Genomic DNA, 22,319 nt, shown 5'->3' on the forward strand with positions numbered 1-22,319 from the left:
AACGCAAACCTCCATCTATATTCTACCAGCAGCAAATAGGTGCGTCAAATGGCCGGATCGATTAATTAGCTCGCATGCATGCAACTCCAACCACGACCTATAGATTAGTCGTAGCTAAATTACTCACCGCATGAAAAGCTAATCTATTAATGAGTTGTTCTAAAATATCTATTAATTAAGAGGGACTTCGTGTAACCAACCTCTCTCGCGTCAGCCGATGCGTGTATCGATCCAGTCTTTTTAATTATTGAAAAGAAATACTAGTCTGCTCTCTTGTTTACGTGTCTCTGTCAGATATGCCAAAAGGAATCGTCAAAGTTAAAGAAACATAACTGTTAGAGAGAAAAAAAACCAAAGAGGTCGATAAATAAGACGCGACGGGTGCTGTGCGTGCACCGGGTGCATGGCCCGCAAAAGACGCATGCCATAGATGTTCTGTGGCGAGAGTCTCTGTTGCCATCGCTGTACGAGAGTAGCTTTGGCTTGGCTTGCAATCTGATAGAAATTGCTGCAAAAGAAATGTTTTTCTTTTGTTTGGTGGACCTTTTTGAACCTGCGCGAGTCCGGCTGGCCTCTTTGAACTTGGCCATGGAGGGGGGAACCAGCCAGCAACGATGACGGTAGGAGGACTGCCGTAGGAAGGGCAGGGAAGCGACGGGAGGTCAGAACAGCAGGAGGTGCAACATTCAACGCCGGGTCCTAGTGCAGGTTTTTAGTTACCGTTTTGCAAACGGTTACCGGTCTCGATGTAATTATAGTTATCGTGGTAACCATACAGTAATTTGGTGAAATTCGGTAGAAATTGATCGAATTTTGTCAATTTTTTATTTTTCTTAATTTTAAATTTAAATTTGATCGGTAACTGCTCGGTTTATAAAAGCGGTACAGACCGAATCGTCCGATAACCGCGATAAACGAGCGGTTACCGACTATATTTGTAACCGTGTCTTAGTGCTGTCCAAATGGACGGCCCAGCCCGGTAATGGCTTGGACCGTTTAAGCATGGCTCGGTTTGACCTGTTAGCTAAACAAGTTGTATTGTGCTAACCGGTGTGCAGAGCGGTCAGTCCATGACATTACTCACCTTAAGGTCGGGCCATGACACGGTAGGCCTGATAGGTTTGTTTTGGCCTGTTAAGCACGTTAGCACATGAAAAAAATTAAAAAAAATTAAGAAAATTTAGAAAAAAGCATAGACACACATATTATAATTAAATAATGAGCTTTACTAATATTTTGGCTACCTCATTAAAAATCTTCCTAGGTAAAAACTTAATATGAGAAAACCCTAAGAAGGGAAAAGGAGTACAACATAGCTGTAAAATTACACATTTTCATTTACATCAAGATACAAAATTTCAAATGTTGACTCCAATTCTTTGTTTTCTACCGTGTGTTGCGCATGTGCTTTAGTTTGTTCCCGGTCTTTGGCAATTGAGTATTTCCACCATCTCACTTGTCAAACTTGTTCTTCACTCCTCAATTATCTTCCGATGAGACTGAAAGTAGACTTCGAAGAAACTGTTGATACGGGAAATGTTAACACATCTCGTGCTAATATGGAAAGCATCGAATATGTTAACTTATGATGATACCACCGTTACAATATGTTGAAATCTTCTGCTTCATAGTTAATGGAAACGCTATCGATGTAGTAAGATAGTTCTCCACTTGGCACTACATTTACCGAAGACGATCTTGACAAAGAATATGAACTCCTTGACGAAGAACCACCTGCAGGTCCTGCACTCCATATTTTTGCCCACATTGGTTTCTTCTTACCTGTTGTGGGTGCTCGAGAAGGTTGGCGCAAGAGAACTCATTGGTTCTTGTTTTCATACTTAGCGTATACTTCAATTAATTTAGTATGAACATATGAAAAATATCTAAAATAATCTTGACCGATAACATCAGTTAGAAGTGAGAGAACATTACTGAATCCTCGCAATTTAACTTTAGGATTAAAATAAATGCAAATACGTACAACATATGAATTTCTCTCTAATATTTCAAACTTTTAGATTTCATGGGAACTACATGTTCTCTTAGTACCGTGTCATTTTCTTAGTTATTTAAGTGAGTAGCAATTTTAAGAATATTATGCATGTTTAAACAAGAGGTAGGATAATAAACTCTAGATAAAGTAATTGTAGAATCAAAAAAGAGTTCTAGAAATTATAATATTATTTTAGCTAAAAAATCTGAAAGGCACAGTTGTATCATTTTTAAAATCGGATTTTACTATAAGATTAATGATATAACAAGCGCACTGTTGATGCAACAAGAAGAATCCAGCATACTACTAAAAACTAGAGTGAGAATATCCATTATCCTAGTGTTTGAACTAGCATTATCTAAAGTAATTGCAAATACTTTATCTATTAGGACAAAATCTTCTACCACTTTTATTATGCATGCTGCAATATTCTCAGCAATGTGTGATTGTTCAATAAATCAAAATCCTATGATTCTCTTTTTTAGTTACCGATCATCGTTAACAAAATGAGTAACTACACTAAGATAATCACCTCTAACCCTATTAGACCATATGTCTGGTATTAAAGCCATAGAAAAAGTACATGTTTGAAAAGGATCTTTTAACTTCCTATGGCATTCATTATAGTACTTAACAAGATCTCTAATTGTTGTTTGTCTCGAGACATTGAAAAATTAGGATTATGAGCATGCTTAATGTATTTTTCAAATGCAGTAGACTCATCGAAGTTTCGTGGTAGATCCTCCCTTGCAATTAAGTGGTAGAGCTTTGTACGAGCATTGTTGGTGCTGTACTCCTAATGACGAACATTGCCATCGGAGTTGTATTGCAGCATTGTCCATCTCATGTGCACTCCATTTTTTTTTTGCATGATCTAACATGCCTCATCAAGTCCCTTGTTCCTCCTGAAGGCTTTATAGTTAATATATTTTTCTTCTTCATACATCTTTTTAAATTCTTGACAAACTTTGGATGTACTGGCTCTTGATCTTTTTTGCCCCGGTGCTTGATGACGCGTGTGCACTTGTAGATCATGATGATCCAACTTCTCGTGCTCCACAACTGCTTCAGCTTCACTTGCATCTCCAGTGTCAAAGAATGGGTAGTCAGCATCCCAACCTTCTCTTTGAAGCAGGAAATCAACATCGATGGATGTAGGATCCATGAATGAAACTAGATAAACAAAATTACAAATATTAGGACTACAACAATAAAAAAAAACTTAAAACAACAAAATTTGATGCAAAATATTTACATAAATTGCTTCAAAGAAGTTGAACTTCGGATATTGAATGTTTAGAATTTTGGCAAATTATTGCAACACTTCGAGAAAGATTGCGAGAAGAATATAAGAAAGGTGAGAGGGGTGCCAGATTGTTGCCTTGCTGGTGCCGACCTGGTCTATAACGGGTCATGTTGCGCTGCCTGGTGTGCCACGTTTCAGGCCTGACATAATTCTAAATAGGCCATGTCATGTTTGGGCCATGCCCATAATTCTGGGCCACGTGCGAGCCTATTAGGCCCTGCCCATTTCATTAGGCCTGGCCCATTTGGGCAGGTCTAGTCCTTGAGCTACTACACGAGGTGGATGAGCCCATTTGGGAGGTGCGACATTAGGGTGTCTAGGTGGGATGCATAGAGCCCAGTGAGGAGGCATAGTGACTTATGCCTGGCAGGGCTGAGGTGATCCTAGGGATTCAGATGGCAGCGTGTTCAGCATAAACAATTTTTTTTACAAAATTCACAACATAAACAAAACTTATAACCGTTGCAGTATTACCATATATATCATGATTTCAAACTCTTTGCTGCTTAGATATCTTTTATCTAGAAACATCACTAAAAATATCAATATTTAGATAACTTTGTATCATTTATAGTTTATTCTAAAAATTATGAACGAAATCAATATTGGATTTTTAATGCATTATTGTGTATATTAGAGAATGTATAGTGGTTTATCAGAATTTGGCTTTGTCTAAAGTACAATAGCTGAGGCTACATGTTTAGACTGATAATATTGATTTAGATTTTTCAAAATTGATATATTTTATGCATGCAGTATAGGAAGTTGATCACCTGGTGAAAGTGCATCTAGCCTCTAAGTATGGTTTTGGTAATTAATGATAATACTTATAGATTAACAATTATATTGATAATTGTTAGTAGGTGGATCCCTAGGAGATGTATAAGTGATAATATATGGATTCGTTGAGAAATACCGTGAGATTAAATAAATGCATCGAAATAATTGAGCTTTAGGTAATAGTCACGAGATAAAAGATAAACTCAAGAAGATTGATAAGAAGTATGAAGATAAAGTCATTTGTGCATATTAAGTGACTGAAGGTATGAGATTGTTAATTGTGTTTTATGGATTAACTCATGTGCTTTGTGTTTAATAGTGAGTTGTGTTAGGTTCTATAAGAATACATGAGTTGAATTAAGATATTCAATATATCAAGTTGGAAGAGTAAGTTTAAGACAAGTTTAGTGTACAACTTATATATTTGATGCTTACGGTTCATGTGTTTGGTGATGAACCATATGAAGATGATGTGAAAAGAGAAGTCTTCTACGCGGTGCATGTGACGCTATCAAGAGAGCTTCATTAAGTTTCTGGAGATCGAGTGATGATTAAAATGATAAACTGAAGAAATTGAAGATGCTAGATACACAGTGGCTTTCTATGACAAGATATTGAAAGGGCAAATAATACTCGGCTATGATGGACCATCCGATGGTGAAGGGCAAGCAAAATGCTTGGTGCCGAAGGACTAATACGATGATGAAGCACGAGTGAAGGCTTCACGTCAATGGATCGTACGAGGCCATAAGAAGCTAAGGATGATTTGCATCAATTATATGAATAATGCAATAAGACATGGAGTGAAATGCAAATATTGGACTTCATATGTTTAAAGAAATCAAGTGGCTTGAAGATATAAAAGAGGTTAAATTTCATGACTTGATGAACATCAAGCAAAAAATTCAAAATGGGTATTGCTCAAGGCAAAGGTATAAATGATATGAGACTAATGTGCTCAATGAGTTGTGATAAGGTGAATAGTTCTAATGACGAAATAACTTTGACGTTAATGCCTCTCAAGGTGAAGAAAGAAGATGGCACGAAGGTGTTCCTGTTGGTATTGATTTTCTATTTGAATGTAAGTATAGGAATGTCATTCTATTAAGGGGATGTAACGTTGATAATTTTGTTTATGTCTCAATGCTCAAAGTATCCATTTAGCCTAAAGATGAGAGACACAAAACAACATATGAACACTGGAAAACTCTAGTATGCTAACTGTACCCGGATGTTCTGTGCTCATTCGGAAGTTCCAGATAGCCAGAACCTCTGGATTTTCTCTGAAATAGGGTTCTTGAGTGAAAGTTCTTTCTAAATCTGGAAGTTCCGGATTGGATCCAGAATCTCTAGATTCTGGGCATGATATTCGTAAAGTCCAGATTGTTTTCGATTGGGGTCCTCGGGTTGAACTAAGTTTTGGACCTAGAAGTTCGGGTGAATCCAGAACCTCCAGATTATGTTAAATCGTCAAGGTTTTGAGTGAAGCTAACACAGGACAGTCTGGAAGTTTCGGATGAATCCGGATATTCTGGATGAGCCATATTTCACTGTAACAGCTAGTTTTTGGGGGTTTGGGTATATATACCCTTCTCACCCCCTCCTTTGGCTGTTGCTGATGCTCTCCACGAATATACTCAAAGCCAAAGCCATTTGAGTTCTCTTCTCTCCAATTTAGTGTGAGATTTGATAAGAGAAGCGAGTTGGGTTGTGAGATTGAGAACTTGAGTTCATAGCAAGCAAATTTTAAATTGTGTTTGTTACTCTTAGAGATCAAGGTCTTCTATACAGCTAGGAGTCGCAAACGAGCACCCAAGCTTATGGTATGTCGCGAGAAGTTTTTAAAAGTCTGATTTCGCCTCCACAAGGAAAAAATCAAGAGTAAATCTAAGGGGTATGGTGGTGTTACCTTAGTGAGAAAAATAGTTGAAAAAGACCCGACTTAAGTGTGACTGAGTTTCTTCAATGGAGATGTAGGAACCTCAAATGGAGGTATCCGAACTTCGAAAAACAAATCTCGCGTCTCCTCTCTTAGTTTGATTGTTCTTGAGTTCTTGCTTTCTATTTGTGACTATTTGCTTGATCTACTTGCTCGTGTAAAATTGATTGCAGGTGCTTCATGGATCAGCTTGGAATCATCTTTTGGAACACACGAGTTCATTTAGTTTGAGCAAGAACTCATTAGACATAGTTTAATTTTAATTTTGAGCTTTGTGGCTGGAATATCCGGGTTGAGTCTGAAACTTTCGAATAAGACCAGAAGTTTTAGATTGAACCTGTAAATTTCAGATCTATTTAATCCACTACAAAATTTTAATTTTCAAAAACATCTATTTACTCCCCTCTAGTCAATATCTCATTCCTTTCACTGGGTATGACTAAAGTAATATTCGAGACTAACTCGTAAATCCTCCAATAAGTGTTGATAAGTTCCAGCCGATTTGGCCCCGACAGGTACAATATTTACAGAGATTAAAATTTGATTCCTATTTTAATTTTTTTTCTATCCAAGAGAATGTAATAATGCAGCTACTGGTGTCAAGAGTGAGCTCGAGTTGGAGGTTGGGCTCGATCGCTTCCTAGTTTTTGTAACATGTGTGTTGACCGGAGATTTATCCATTCACACTGGTTAATGGAATCTTATCCTTTCACCTCAACAAAAGTTTTGATGTGAGGTTCTATAAATATGGTTAATTTCCCATTAAAAGATATGTGTATGGAATATATATATATATATATATATATATATATATATATATATATATATATATATATATATATATATATATATATATATATATATATATATATATATATATATGGCTAGGGAGGAGCGTCAACTTGATTGGGATATTGATGGGATCTAAAAAAAGAAGCACAGAGGGAAGGATGTCCTCTAAGATTTTATTAAGAGAATACTGTATCTCAAATTCGGGCCGATTTAGTTAAATTATGCTCGACTGACCGTTAGCACCGTGAGAAGCTTGACGATATTGATGGGATCTTGATTGCAACATAGTGAATAATAAACTCGTAATATTGTGTGCAATAATTGTTCACTTGATATTATATTAATTAGATGGAGAATATTTATAGTCATATCTCAACCCACCAATCACTATTACACTTAACGTCATTTGTCCACAGAAATATTTTATTTGACACTAGGAATAATCATAAGATATTCCTGAGATATAGTCAATATATATTTATAAAGCCCTAACTTAATTAAACTCGACCAATGTCCCAAGGGGCCCACATCGGACTTCCCTTGGAAGCTACTAGCGAATTCGTTGTAGTTATCTTCTCACCAAATTCTTGTTATCCAAAGTTCCTCTTAGGGTATGCTTCGTTCTCTCACCGAATATCTTTTCGCTACATTCCTTCATCCTTCGTCATTTGGTCTTCGTTGTATCCCTTCATCTTTGGACTTTGTTCTCTGCTCTTCGCCTGGTCTTCGGCCTGTGCCTCACGTTCGGGCTTCGCTACCACTTCCATACTTTAGTGTTCCTTTCTTCGTGTTCTCCCTTTAGGATTGTCGCTTGAATTCCCAAACCTCCGATCTTCCGACGTACGTCATTCAGCCTAATCCCTGCGGAGCATATTAAAAATATATATGTTGCGATATTAGTCTTACTATTTTGCCGTTAGAGTTGTGTGATATGGCTAAAGTCAACTAATAGGGACCAACATGGTACCACTCCCAACAGATGGCTAGGGTTATTTAGCAAGTTTATGCTCAGATATACATATTTGGACCAGTTACAAGTATACACATGTATTATATATATTACTCCCTTTGTTCAGAAATAGTATGTGCATTTTTTTAATTCGGTCTTTACAGTTAGATTTTAATTAAGATTTTTTTCACAAAATATATCATTTATAGCTATAAAACCTATATAATATAGAATAATTTTAAATTATAAATCTAGTTGTATAATTTTTATACACTAAATATTTTTATAATTTGATTAAATATTAGTTAAAATATACAAAATTTGATTTTTTAAAAAATACCGTTACTATTTCTAAATAGAGGGAGTAATTGTGTGTTTTTTAAAAAAAAATGGATGAACATGTGTACCATATCCATATACTAACTATGTCCGCCCCTGCACGTTTGCAGAATAAATAGGAACTGGTCAGCTGGACAAGTAATGGATGAGATCGATCGCATCGGCTGACCAGGCATGAAAACGGAAGGTAAAATTCTGAGCAGACCTATATCGTTTTTTGGTTTTTTCTGATATTTTCTGATTTCTCTTGAACTTATATAAAATCAGACCGATTTTGAATCAACGAATATGAAAACATAATATTAAACAATCTAGCCTAATTTCCGTTCATATTTTTAAAATACCATATTTCACCGAAAATTTTCGAGTAAACTCCGAATAATTTCTATTTTTCTAGACTTTGACCACTCTAATTTTTATACGCTTCACTCTATACTAAGCAAGATGCCTTAAAATAATAAGATGGTTAGTTGCACTCTAGTTATTTATAATTTTTTATATAATTGATGAGTTCTTTATAATTTTCATGTTGTAGTATATTTTGTGGTATTTATAGAATAGTTTTGTATTGTAGTATCAATATATTGAATGAATTATAAACTATCTAGTGTGAATATATTGTATCTTATATGGTCAAGCTAAGACTTATTCGAATACTCAAGTTAAGACTAGTGTTATTGTATAGACGTATTATACGTTATGTCGTTATATGGTCGAGTTAAAACTTAAATGTATCTCGACATAGTATGGACACTTGTCGTTTGAGTCATGTTCTACGGTGCGGTGTTTCTGATCTAAACTATCGATTCTCGACCGTAGTCGATATGTTTTCGTTTAGATGGCTTTATTTTTAAGTTACTGATATCTCTGATATCGTTATCGTTTCCGATATTATCATTTCTAATTTTAATTAAAAATAAATATAAAAGTGAAAATAATTTATAACATTTTTCGATCGTTTTCATCCGTAGCTGATCGGAATCTGTAGCCATCTCCCATTGCGGTCCCAGCTGCCAGCCCGGATGAGTGGGTGAGAGAGAGGAGGACCCTGCCACGGCAGCTCTTTCTCATGCATGCATGCGGGGGATTTGCCCAGCTGCGCGCATGCATGCCACATGACCTTTTCAAAGCGAGGCATGCATGCATGCATGTGCCACCTGCCATGTGCTACCTAGTTCTCGTCGTACCATGCATAGTCTATTGCGCCCAACTACTCCATGCATGCACCTATGAGTATGACTGTATCAGTACACGCAAAATTACTACTCCATGCATGCACCTATGAGTATGCATGCACCGATGAGCATGCTAAAAATACTTCCAGGAAAAGCTGCACAGATATCTGTTGGTTCATACAGCCGACTGGTGGCTAGCTTTTCTGGATGACGCTCACTTACTTAGTGAAAGCATGCTTATGTCCTGGTAGTGATCGAGAGATTCTGAAGTATATATATAAAAAAACTCAACATGTAGGCTTGAGCCATGGCCCATGGCCCCTCAGCAACAAGAGAAACCCGTACTCTCCTGGACGGATCATCATCCGATTGGCAATCTGTGTCGAGCCTAACTGACGTGACAGTCTTTGTCTTATAATAGCTAAAAGTTGCTTGGGTTCCACTAATTACATGGTTCTTCAAGCTCGTGTATTTAATTTGTGGATAGTTTAGGATTCCTCTTTTTTCACCATCGATCCTGAGTTGCAAAACAGATATGAATATGATGATCACTAGCTTGCGGCTGGGCTCGACCCTCCTCTAATAAAGAGATTCTCCTCCCACCTCTCCTCCCAGGCCGGGTACGCTACGCACGCTACAATAATGCCGCTCCGCGTGCACGTTGGCGCAAGGCGACTACGTCAATCAAGGGACGAGGTCCCTCCCTTCACGGCCAAGAACCCCGCGCCGCGTGATGCCAATCCGCACCACCAGACGAGGCCCCTCCCTTCCCAGCCAGCTGAGCTCCCCGTTCCCGTCTGCGAGGAGGAAAAGGTGGAAGGAAATTATGTCAGATCAGCTCCACAGAAAGATCCTGTTTTCGTATGATACGTATCCTCTATTTCTCCTATATATATTTAAATATATCGTTAGATTGAGAAGGAACAGCGTGGATCAAGATCTTACGAAGATCTTTCTGTAGAGGATCTCACATAATTTCCGTCCGAAAAAGACTACCACCACGCCAACTAAGAATAACATCATCTCTAACGGTTTTCTTTCGCAAATAAATTCTTATTCCCTTCGGCGCTTTAACATTGTTTTTTACGGTTATCTTTACACGAAATTCTCTCTCATTCTCTCCATCCTGTGATTCTCTCATTTTCTTTCACATTCCCTTCAAAAATAAATTATTGAAGATAAAAAAAAATAAAAAGAATATGAAAGAAATATAGCAAGGCAGAACATGCACTGCGTTTCAGGCCTTCTGCCAGATTCCACTCGCCCCTCGCCCCTCGCGTGCTCCACTGCTGCAAGATGAAAAAAGCAGCCTCTCCTTCTCCGATTAGGCTCGCGAGTACTTTAGATGTGCATGAGTTAAGTACTAATCCCGATTCAAAAAATAATGTTGCCTCTAATGCATGAAGCCACAATGAAAATACGACGTTGCTTGCGAAGCTTAGATAATCTATCGATCTCACTAAGGACGGATTGTCTAAACCGTGGGTAGTGTGTAGGTTTGTTGTGTGCACATGGGTGTGTGGAGGAGAGGGGGAGGGGGGGGGGGGCTGTGTATGCACATGTTAAAATACTTCAATTGTACCCAGTTGAGAAGTAAAAAAAGTGCTAAAATACTTCAATTGTACCCAGCTAAGAGAGGTCTGCATCCTGGATCTGGCCCCTGGCAGACTGGCCCTTGCATTGTGGTGTGAGTATTTACAGATAACAGGTGACTTCAGACGTGAGGAGGCAAGAACAGTTCGAAGTCAAGGGGATAAAAACTACAGGGCGAAAGAACGGAAAGAATCGTCGTCATCTCGGGGAGAAGACGGAGGCCAGTCCCTGGTCGACGGTCAGCTGGATAGGGGGGCCGTAAGCCATCGGATGCTCCAGCTCGTCGCCGGCGTGGGAGCCGTCACCTCTGGCGATCACCTCCCCGTCGGAGTCGATGATGCCGCCTTTGGTACTGCTGCCGACGCGCAGGCCCGGCTCGATCCGGATAGCCTTCACCTGTTGTCACAGCAAGTGCAGAGACGGCGCTCCAGTACATGTCGTTATGTTTTAGCGCAGTTCAGGGACACAATGCATGGGGGTAAGTAACGTACCTTGAAGTACTCCACGTATGGGGACTTGACGTAGGCGCCGTCCTTCATCTGGAACATCAGCCCAAGAACATCCCACCGCGGGCAGTCCCTGATTATAGCTGCATCCAAGTAGCCATCTGCAAACTGCACAGAAGATAAAGAAGAATCAAGCCGCGGAGCTCCGAGGCAAGACACAAGGATGTGATCGAGCCCACCCGAGTTCGATTCCCGGGTGTCACATACCCCCGATTTGTCCTCCAATATAGGCCCCAGGTAAGGGGGGCCGGTGTAAAAAAAAAAAAGAATCAAGCCGCGGAGCCAACGGGAACCTCAATGAAACTACCATGCAAATTTCTAGCTTGATTAGCGCATCCCAAAACATTGTCAATATGTTACCGGCCTCTAGGCTCTAGTTACCAGAGAATTAACATATGATGAGATAAACTGAAATGGAGAGAGCTTAACCTTTGCTTGTGGTGCTGCCATGGCGTCTTCACTAGCGAAAGGGACATTGCCGAGCCAAACTGAAACAAATGGACCGGTCAGTGATCTCCACTCGAGATCACCTTCGTGGATTGATGCTCCCGCATAACCACACGTTTCACCATTACTGTCATTTGCTTTGTCTTCTTCGACACCATTGCTAACCCCGTTGGATCTACAACTGGTAGGTTGCTCCACAGGATCACCAAATTGTTCATATCCTGGGGCTGGTATGAAAAGGACACGCCCATTATACCGTCGCAGGTTCAGCGCGCGGAGCAGGAACTGAAATGAAGTTGTATTGCACATGGCAGAGCACAGTGTGAACTTTACAGATCCAAAAGACCCTGTGAAAGAGAACACAAAGATGCTACAACAACGTAGGACATACGATTTTATTATCCTCTACATCTATTCTGAGTACTGAAGCTCAACCAGTATATCGGCGTGGTTTCATTCTTTCCGTATATAATGCATAATCTTTTCTGCGGACTAAGCATGCACCGTAGTTTCATTCCTTCAGGTATATAATGCATAATCTTTTTTTTAGGACCACAATACATGCACACATATGTATATACAATTATACACCATTTACAAGAATGAAAAGGTAATTTTCCACGGTTGGAACATGCAATTTAAGGTGAGGGTTTCGCACTGGTGCAGGTCTAGCCAGTAAGGGCATCTAATTTCTGAAGCACATCTATGTGTTATGTGGTGATGCTGCAGTCCATGATGGCAAAAAGAAGAGAGAGAAAACATATAGACAAAAAAACCAAGTGCCTGATATAAGGTTGTAGGGTAGAAGGCATACATAAAAGTCAAGGCGAGCGCTTCCCATCCACCTATACTTCTCTGATTCAATATCAAGATCAGCTACCAGGCCTGCAGTTCACAGATCATTTTCAGGCTTGTGAAGTAAATTTTATTGCTACAGAAGAGAAAATGGCAGAGCAATCCCTGAAGAGGGCGGCACATGTTATCAACTGTGATTTGTGAAGAGTTAGCATCATGATAATACACCACATACCCCATGTAAGCATCAGGACACTGAAAAACTTTGTCTTTCCCTGGACAACAGAAGTAACATCAAGGGCCCGTTTGTGACCTGTGCAACAGAAAGAAGCTGTATCAGCAATTGTTGAAACACAATGAAGGAGGGGTTTTAAGGTCCATGACATGGATACCCAGATGAATAGTGAAAAAAATAAAGGGGAAAAAGACTGACCTCTGATTATTGCAAACACGGCATTAGATATAGAGAATGATTCGCCAGCAGCGTGCAATAGAGATTTTGCCATTCCATTTCCAGTACCTGTTGCACATGTAACGTGTGAAAAGTCTTTTCAGAGTAGTAATGACAATCCACTTAAAAAAAGAGTACTAATGACAATGAAGTACACAAATGCTACAATCTTAAGTAAAACAGAAGAAGTTACACGCTAACTCCCAGCAGAGCATAAGCTCATAACTAATCTTGGTCATGCTGTTGTTCTAATGATTGCAGAAGGAAAGGAATGTAAGGCATAGTACTGCCCACCAATGTGCAACATTACGCCGCTAGGATAAGGGAACTGCTATTATCATATACCTGCTGGGATGATTCCAAGTGGCACTTTTATTGCTGTTTCCCAGTCTTCCCTTTGCAGGAGACCATTGACTACCTAATTGCAAAATAAAATAACAATAAGAGATAGAACCAGAATACAGCGAGGAGGCAAACTAGAATCAACAATGCTCGAATATGTGAAAACATGAGATTTTTCAGAGTGCAATTTTTTATAGATGAATTTTCAGAGTGTAATTTGAATAGAACTGCATTTGCATACAGGAATTATTAATTTTGCTAACCTCTACCAGGATACCATCTCCACTGACACATATGATACCATCATATTTCCTGAGATCCAGTGAATGGGAAATCTCTTGAGCATGAAGGCGATGCTTGGTTTCTAAACACCGTTCAAAATTTGAAATTAGATACAGAGTAACAGGACATCACATTTATGATTCCAAAAGTACAATACTGAACATAGATCACAACCTTGCATCGTATAAAGAATGCCAGCAGCTTCAATGAGAGGCAGGACTTCATTCTGGAAAATACTCCGTCCACTTCTCTTCCCACCATAAGGGTTCACTATAATGAACAATCTCTTTGGCCGGCCTATGACATATAGCAGGAGGAATATATAAGAATTCATGAACAGGCAAAGCTATTATTCTAATTACGTTGTTAAACTAGGAGTATATGCTTCTCTGAAGAAATGCAGAGAAGCAGGAACTGATACCAACTACCAATAAACTAGAACTTATGAGAACTATGCCGGGGGGGGGGGGGATCGGCAGATCTGATGTAGTCCTTTAGAAAAAAACTTGGATCTGTCCTATCAAATGACAACGATAAATAAATGGGCACGCAAGGAGTCAGCTTAGATTTTTTTTTTTCGTTGAGAGTTGGTGAAACTCTAGGTTGTACAAAATGGCAACAGTGACAGTGAGAAGAACATTTGAGCAAATCTGATGGATCTACAAATGAAGTCATTGCCACAAAATGCAAAGGGCGTCAGATATTAGGTAGAAGCGGTTCCTTGACCACTAAGCATCAATTTGAAAGACGGCTCCCAAGATACACCAACAATGGAAGTGCAAAGTATTGTGTGCCATCATACTTTGTCCGTTTGATCCAAAACATAAAAATTGGATCAGACCAAACGGTTTTTTTTTTTTTTTTGGAGAATTTCAAGTTCTGTAGTAAAAGTTGATCGGCATGACAACTCGGGAAAAAAAAGGAAGTTTCTGCAAGAAATGTTGCATACTACATTCCTACAGTTTTTTTTAAGGAATACATTTGTACATTTGAAGGTTTGACCATAGCATGCCCAGAACAGTCACCAACCGCACAGTTGCATGCATACCAAGAAAGATTTGGAGCCAGGACTGTGCATGCCTACGACCATTACAATCTAGAATCAATTACTTCAAGTTATCATCATTTGTCTTCGCAAAAAAAGTTATCATCATTTGATCGAATCAAAACAGGTGAAAGATACTTTGAGATTGGGGTTTTTCCTCACTACCCATCACTTCTCTCCTAATTATCCAATCGAGTCAACGATTTAAACCAAAGTCCGCGACGCAATCGCCGCCCCAAGACTCCAACCACGGGATTGAATAAAAAAGCAATCTTTGTGTGACCAAATCGATCACACCACGAGTCAAACAGTACTGGCAAGATGCAGGGGAAATCGTCGAATTACTAGTTTACTACTAGTAGCAGTGAATTACCGAGCGAGGCGAGGCGATCCCTCACGGCGTCCCCCCACCGCGCCGCGGCGGCCTCGCTCTCCATCTCCACCACCACCTCCCCCCTCCTCCTCCTCCCGTCCCCTCCCCTTTTGCCCCCGCCGCTGCAGCCCAGCGCCGAGGACGACGACCGCACTGCCGCCTCCTCGCCGTCCCCCCTCGCAGAAAAGGTCGAGACTTTGAGCTTTTTTCCCTCCACCCGGCACCCGAGCACCTCCGACTCCAGCTCCAGCCGCCGCCCCTCTCCGCCGGCGGGGCTCCAGGCCAGCTCGCCGCCCGTGAGCGTGGCCTCCGCCGCCGCGCCGTTGATCCGCACTGGCTCCACCAGGACCTCAGCTTCGAGCTGCAGATCGGACATGATGGATGGAGGTAGCTTGCAGTTGCTGGGAAGTATCGATTTTGTTGGAAGCGAAGCGAAGCGAAGCTAGCGAAGATTTTGGAGTTTGGGAGGAGGAAGAAGGCGACGTGGCGGGGCGGTTAATATATTGTCGTTGGCGCCTTTCGGCTATGGGTCCGTATCACCGTATGTATGTATGTATGTATGTATGTATGTATGTATGTATGTATGTATGTATGTATGTATGTATGTATGTATGTATGTATGTACGTACGTACGTACGTACGTACGTACGTACGTACGTATGTATGTATGTATGTGTACGTGGAGTATAGTGATTTGTGTTTGTACGTATAGTTTTGTGTGTGTAATAATCAGTGGAGCTGTTTGGCGAAGAGGTCCAGGTGTTTCGGCGTATTGGTAGCAGGACTCCTCCCAGGGTCGGAATTACTTCAATGGCAGCCAATAAAAAAAATAAGATGATTTAAATAATACTCCCTCCTTTCAAGAATTTAAGACATATTTTATTTTGAAGAAGTCATTAAAAATAAATATATTAAAATAAAGTTTGTACACTAAATATGCAGATAATTTAACTAATTATCGATCAAAATATATGAAGCTTAAGTTTTTCAATACAAAATACGCTTTACACTCTTCAAGGGAGTAGATTATAAGCAAATAATACCTAAAGTATTTTCCTTTAGATGGGGATTTAGGCCAGGTGATTATCAATGTATCATGGTTGTGTCTGTGCTCTGTTTTGCTTCACCATGACTGCACATTAGTTATTAATGGGTCACATAGATTCAGAACAAGTAGTACTAGAAGATAGTTTTTATTTTTTTATCATAAATACTTATTATTTTTATTAAGATCTGATCAAATTTTTAAAACTTTAATCGTTAATATAATTTAAAAATATAAAAATCATACGTATAAATTTGCTTAAAAACTATCTTCTAGTAAAAAATAAAAATAAAAATTACACGTTAAAAATCGTAAAAAATCAAAACAGTAACTATTTATGACCGGATGACGGATCAAAGTAGCATTTTTGCATCTGACATTGTAGTGCTATCTGCTAGTGATACGTGCCTAACCAGAATGATGTTTACCAGAATGATGTTTAAAGTAACGGATCAACACATGCTACAAACAACATAATCGCACTCCTGCTAGCATGAATTCAGTCACTCCGTGAGATATGCATATTATTGTACGATCCATCCATTTCTGCTGTTTCATTCATGCTTGCTACGGAGTAATTGTGTTGCATGTGTCTGAACAGTTTTTTTAAAAGACAAACTGTGTTTGAATAGTTGCGTTGATCGCTGAACTTGTGGCCTACGGTGCAGAGATTAGCAGCCACTGGCCATGCGGAGGTTGACGAGGGCAGGTCGCAAGCACGTTTCTTGGACATCTGGACCTCTCCGCATAAAAGCTTTGAAAGGGGGCTTCAGCCGTGGGGCCCGCTCCCATGCTGACCAAAAGTCACCGTATGAAGATTAATCAAACATCAAGATGGATCTACGGATAATCTCAGTGGCGGATACGGATATGAAGATTTTTAAAATTGATTTCACTTCATTTAGAGTTTTATTAATTTCTCTGTGATTTTTACAAAGTTCACAAGCATAAAGTGAATATGTTAAGACACATCACTGTAATTAATCTTTTCATATCTACTATTATTTTTCCTACATAAATCATAGTATAAATAAATTAATAAAAGTGGTTTCACTAATTTTAGAGGTGTGATAGGTCAGTTATGAATTAATCTAATCGTAACACACTTATACAATCCTGCATATTACAATAACTAATTCATGAGTTTATATATTTTTAAAAGACATAGGATCTTGTAAGAAGACTAATAAAATTAGTTTCATGATTTTTGGATTAGCAATGAGTAAATTATGCATTTAACTTGGTTTAAAAATACATTTTCTCACAAAAAAAATTTCAATTTTTTATGAGTATAAATACTTTTATCATGGATATCATGTTATAAGGAAACCAATAAAATTTGTTTCACTTGATTTGAAGCTAATATGAATTAGTTATTGATTTTACAAGATTGAACTAATTTTTAGGTTTTTTTTTTTGAACTTCACTGAAAATTGAGAAAACCGTTCGATAAATCAAGAAAACCTAGCGGTTACCGACAATACGAAAAATTTGAGAAAACCGTTTTGATAAATCAAGAAAATCGCTCGGTGGATCGGTTACCGAGAGACAATTCTAACAAATTTTTGATCAAATTGTAAATTTTAGCAAATGAATTTTATCTGAATTTCAAGTGGTTATCATGATAATCGTGAATTTTCAGTTAACTGATAGGCTCGATAACCAAATCTCAATCGGTAAGTGAAACCTTTCTTGCTCCCGGTGTATCCACCGTTGGATGACCTATTGTGTTTCTTGGACATCTGGACCTCTCCGCATAAAAGCTTTGAAAGGGGGCTTCAGCCGTGGGGCCCGCTCCCATGCTGACCAAAAGTCACCGTATGAAGATTTATCAAACATCTAGATGGATCTACGGATAATCTCAGTGGCGGATACAGAGGGGAGAGACTCTTATCTTCTTTCTCCTCATTCTCCTTTTCTCTTATCTTTCTATTCTATGCCAAAAACTTAAAGAGAGCTTCTTTCTCCTTTCTCTCTTTTCTTTCTATTCTATACCAAAAAATTAAAAAGGGCTTAAGAAGACTCCCCTTGCTAGTAGGGTTTCAATTTACCGACGATAATCGATCAAAATTCACGATTACCGAGCTTACCGCTCCGATTCGATTTTAGAAACCAAGCGGAAACCAAATTTGAATTTAAAAAATTCAACACAATTCTAAGACCTTCTGTAAAAAAAATTCAAAAATAATATCGTTTGCATCATATTCTTACAGGGAGGAAGTTTGAAAAAATGAAAAAAGTTGAAGCGTGCGGCTCAGTTATTAACTCATATTAAAAAAAAGCTTAACATGCAAACACATATTTTTCTTATATATGACGTATCTTAAGAGGATCTTTAAAATTGATTTCACTTTATTTAGAGTTTTATTAATTTCTCTATGATTTTTACAAAGTTCACGAGCATAAAATGAGTATGTTAAGAAACATCACTGTAATTAACTTTTTCATGTCTAATATTATTTTTCCTACATAAATCATAGTATAAATAGATTAATAAAAGTTGTTTCACTAATTTTAGAGGTGTGATAGATCAGTTATGAATTAATCTAATCGCAACACATTTACATAATCCTGCATGTTACAATAATTAATTCATGAGTTCATGTATTTTTAAAAGACATAGGATCATGTAAGAAGACTAACAAAATTAGTTTCATGATTTTTGGATTAGCAAAGAGTAAATTATGCATTTAACTTGGTTTAATAAATACATTTTCTCACAGAAAATTTTCAACTTTTTATAAGTATAAATACTTTTATCATGGATATCATGTTACAAGGAAACCAACAAATTTTGTTTCACTTGATTTGAAACTAAGATGAATTAGTTATTGATTTTACAATATTGAACCAATTTTTGGGTTTTTTTTTAACTTCACTGAAATTCGAGAAAACCGTTCGATAAATTGAGAAAACCGAGCGGTTACCGATAATACGAAAAATTTGAGAAAACCGTTTGATAAATCAAGAAAATCGTTTCGACCGGTTACCGAGAGACAATTCTAACAAATTTTTGACCAAATTGCAAATTTTAGCAAATAAATTTTGTCCGAATTTCGAGTCGTTATCGTGATAATCACAAATTTTCAATTAATGGATAGGCTCGATAACCGAATCTCAATCGGTAAGTGAAACCTTTCTTGCTCCCCGGTGTATCCACCGTTGGATAACCTATGTGTAATCACACAGATTCAACGTATTAATCAGACACATGACTAGCGAGTGCAGCCGCACAAAGTAGCTGTGTTGCGTCCGGGTGGTAGATTGGTGGGTTAAACCGGTAAACTACACACTAATTCTTCTTCCGAATAATTTCTTCTATTTTTTTAAAAAAAAACTTTAAGGACCTATTTCAAGCTAGGCCATTTCACATGAAAGGAATGGATTATCGTGCTGCAGACGAGACCTTCCCTATGGGTGTTAAATTATCAAATTTGGAAATGCCGTTCAAACGATGAAAGAATTACAGATTAAACCAAAATGCATTTCTTCAAGTCCTAAACCACAATTAGCGTTGCAAATCAAACATTTCAAACCGGTAGGCATGTGTGTATGATGAGTCGGACCCGGGCGAGCCAAGCAGCCAAGTGAAAAAAATCGGAAATTGATCACTGCCACATAATCACTCACTGGTCAGTTGCCATCCTATCAATCTTCTTTTCAAAAAAAAAAAAAAAAAATCTAGAGGGAAAGGAAAGAGATCGCTTTCTTCCATCGGAACGCGGCGATCCCCACCGTAGCCCTCACGGTGCAGAAACAAAGACGGCGCCATCCTTGTCGCCTTCGTCGTCGTCCTCCGGGTACCCGGGAAAAAATGCACCTCATGATATCTGTACGAGCAACAAGGCGAGGTGCTCTCGAAGGTAACGAGCCAAGAGACGATGCGTCTTTTTTATATTTTCTCTCTAAAAAATGAGACCGATGCTTGTCAAAGTAGTAAGATGACTTTGAGCTCTGCTGGAGGTGCAGTATAGATAGGTTGTGTGTCAGAGATGGTTAAATAGGTTATTTGGGTCAGTCTGGTAGGATTCAGCTCGGCACGTTCAACGGTCCAGTTACTGTAACGGGTCATGCCGTGTCATATCGGTCCGTGTGTCTCCTCTCGGTCCATGGCACGATCCGTCGGTCATCGTGCCATGCTGAACCGGTTCGGGCACGATTTTCGGCCCGGTGTGTATGGTCGATCCGGCGAGTACGATGCCACAGACGATCCGTCGGCACAGCCAACCCGAAAAAATAAAATAAAAATAGCTACAAAATTTAAAAATAAATAAAAAATAGATAAAAATAACTACAAAATTATAAATATATATAGAAAATAGAAAATAGCTGAGTCCATGCGTGTCGGGCCGGACCGTGCCAGCCTGAGCTAGACCGTGCCCGTGCCGATCCGACTCAGCCGGACCGTACCGTGGCTAGACCATAGCTACAGTGTCGTACATCGGATCAGCCCAATAGACACGATCCATTTAAACATCTTTATTGTGTACTTATGAGTTCTCTTGCGTAAGAACTGGATCTGAGAAGGTCGAGAGGAACACTCCTCACTTCACTTTCTCATCAACCGACAAGCTGGGCAACCAACCGTCCAAGCTGACCAGAGCAAGGGACAAATGTACAGTACGACGTAGCCGGCACTCGACAGTCGATAATGTAAATTAACACCAAATTAGCGTCGAGGAATAAGCCACCCCTTAAATCCTAGACGCAGATGAAAATCTTCAAAGAATTCAAGGAAAAGCTCTTTGGATTCTTAGCCAAAGGGACAAAAGGAGATTTGTCTTACCTTTTTCATCGCAACAAGCCAGTTCAGCAAACATATATTTGCTTAAAGCCGTTTGTACCAGGAACAAAATTAATATTCCACCAGGAATATGCTTAAGCGTTCTTCCCTGTATGGGTGTACACACCAGTGGCACCACATCACCTTCCAGGCTCACAGAATTAGCTCAATGGTGAAGCTTCATAAAGGTTTGCCTATGGGTAGGTTGCAGCCTACCAACGGTTTTCTTACCCGTTGCGAAATGACTTATTAAAGGTTAAAGATTTATATCTTGCTGCCAGAAAAATGAGGATTGGCAACGGTAAGAAAACCGATTTCTGGCGTGATGCTTGGTGTGGGGAAGTTTCCTTTATTGACAAATTTAAGAGCCTGTTTGAGATTTGTAATGAGCAAAACAGTTCTGTAGCTAACGCTGCCTCGAACCATTGGAACCTTTCTTATAGACGATGGCTGAGTGAAGACCTCCAGTGTTAATCTAGAAAGTTAAGAGATATGCTAACAACTTGTGCTCTGTCTCAGTAGGAGGACAAACCAATATGGGACTGGGAGGGAGCTAAAACCTTCTCTGTAAAGTCTATGTATAAACACCTATGCAGAAATTAGAATGGGTTGCCACGTAACATTATTTGGAAAGTCAAGACTCCTTTGAAAATTAAAGTTTTCATGTGGTTGTTACACCAAAATGCTATTCTTACGAAAGACAATCTCACAAAGAGAAAGTGGAGAGGGGACATCAAATGTGTTTTCTGTTCTGAGTCTAAAAGTGTTAATCACCTGTTCTTCGGTTGCACCACGGCTAAATATGTGTGGAGCCTTGTAGGGTTGATGATTGGGGCTAACTGCCGGCCAACAAATACTGAACAATACCTGATTTGGGTTAGCCACTTCCTTCCTGATGCTGAAAAACTCTACATGGTGGGCTTAGTGGCTGTTATTTGGGTAATTTGGCGAATGGGAAATAGTGTGGTGTTCGATAAAAAAAAACTGTTAGATCCCCAACTGAGATTGTGTGTTATGCTTGCTCCTTTTTGCGTTATTGGGTAGGGCTCCAAGACGGGGATCACCAGACCATGCTATTAACTGGCGTCCAGACTCTTCAGGATACGACGCTTCTCTTTCACCCCAAGAAACAAGATGATGGAAATGCAATCAACCAAGTTGATGCTATCATCAAATTTAGCTAGATGGGTCATGTCTGGTGGGCAGTGTCGCTGAGAGCCACCTTTGGTTGCGTCTAAATGTCCTGCTACCTATTTTTCTTCCGCATCTGTATATTTTAGACTGACCTTTGTTGGCCCTATTAGCTGGTGGTCTGACGATCGTTCATGTGGGTTTAGTGGGCATGTTTTGTTGTCGAGCAGCCCTGTGTGCTGCATCGCTG

The 22,319-nt window shown here is 39.2% G+C and overlaps 1 protein-coding gene across 1 annotated transcript; it reads right to left on the reverse strand.

Annotated features, from left to right (window-relative positions):
- Positions 1-10,877: 10,877 nt before the first annotated feature.
- LOC133893060 (sphingosine kinase 1-like) lies at positions 10,878-15,595 on the reverse strand. The gene is made up of 10 exons (XM_062334030.1): positions 15,111-15,595; positions 13,867-13,989; positions 13,674-13,774; positions 13,414-13,486; positions 13,051-13,137; positions 12,853-12,930; positions 12,637-12,707; positions 11,805-12,107; positions 11,361-11,483; positions 10,878-11,265 (listed from the first exon to the last, which is right to left on the reverse strand). The coding sequence occupies exons 1-10, from the start codon at positions 15,484-15,486 to the stop codon at positions 11,068-11,070; spliced, it is 1,533 nt and encodes a 510-aa protein (XP_062190014.1). The 5' UTR covers positions 15,487-15,595; the 3' UTR covers positions 10,878-11,067.
- Positions 15,596-22,319: the final 6,724 nt, after the last annotated feature.

The sequence above is a fragment of the Phragmites australis genome, chromosome 15 (genome assembly GCF_958298935.1).
Source record: "Phragmites australis chromosome 15, lpPhrAust1.1, whole genome shotgun sequence".
NCBI lineage: Eukaryota > Viridiplantae > Streptophyta > Magnoliopsida > Poales > Poaceae > Phragmites > Phragmites australis.

Excerpts from the sequence above, each read along its gene's own strand:
- LOC133893060 (XM_062334030.1), bottom strand. The coding sequence starts at position 15,486 with ATGTCCGATCTGCAGCTCGAAGCTGAGGTCCTGGTGGAGCCAGTGCGG. Across the intron at positions 12,108-12,636 it reads GCGCTCGCCTTGACTTTTAT|TTCCTGCTCCGCGCGCTGAA; the intron begins GTATGCCTTCTA and ends ACTTCATTTCAG. Across the intron at positions 11,484-11,804 it reads TGGCAGCACCACAAGCAAAG|TTTGCAGATGGCTACTTGGA; the intron begins GTTAAGCTCTCT and ends TCTTCTGTGCAG.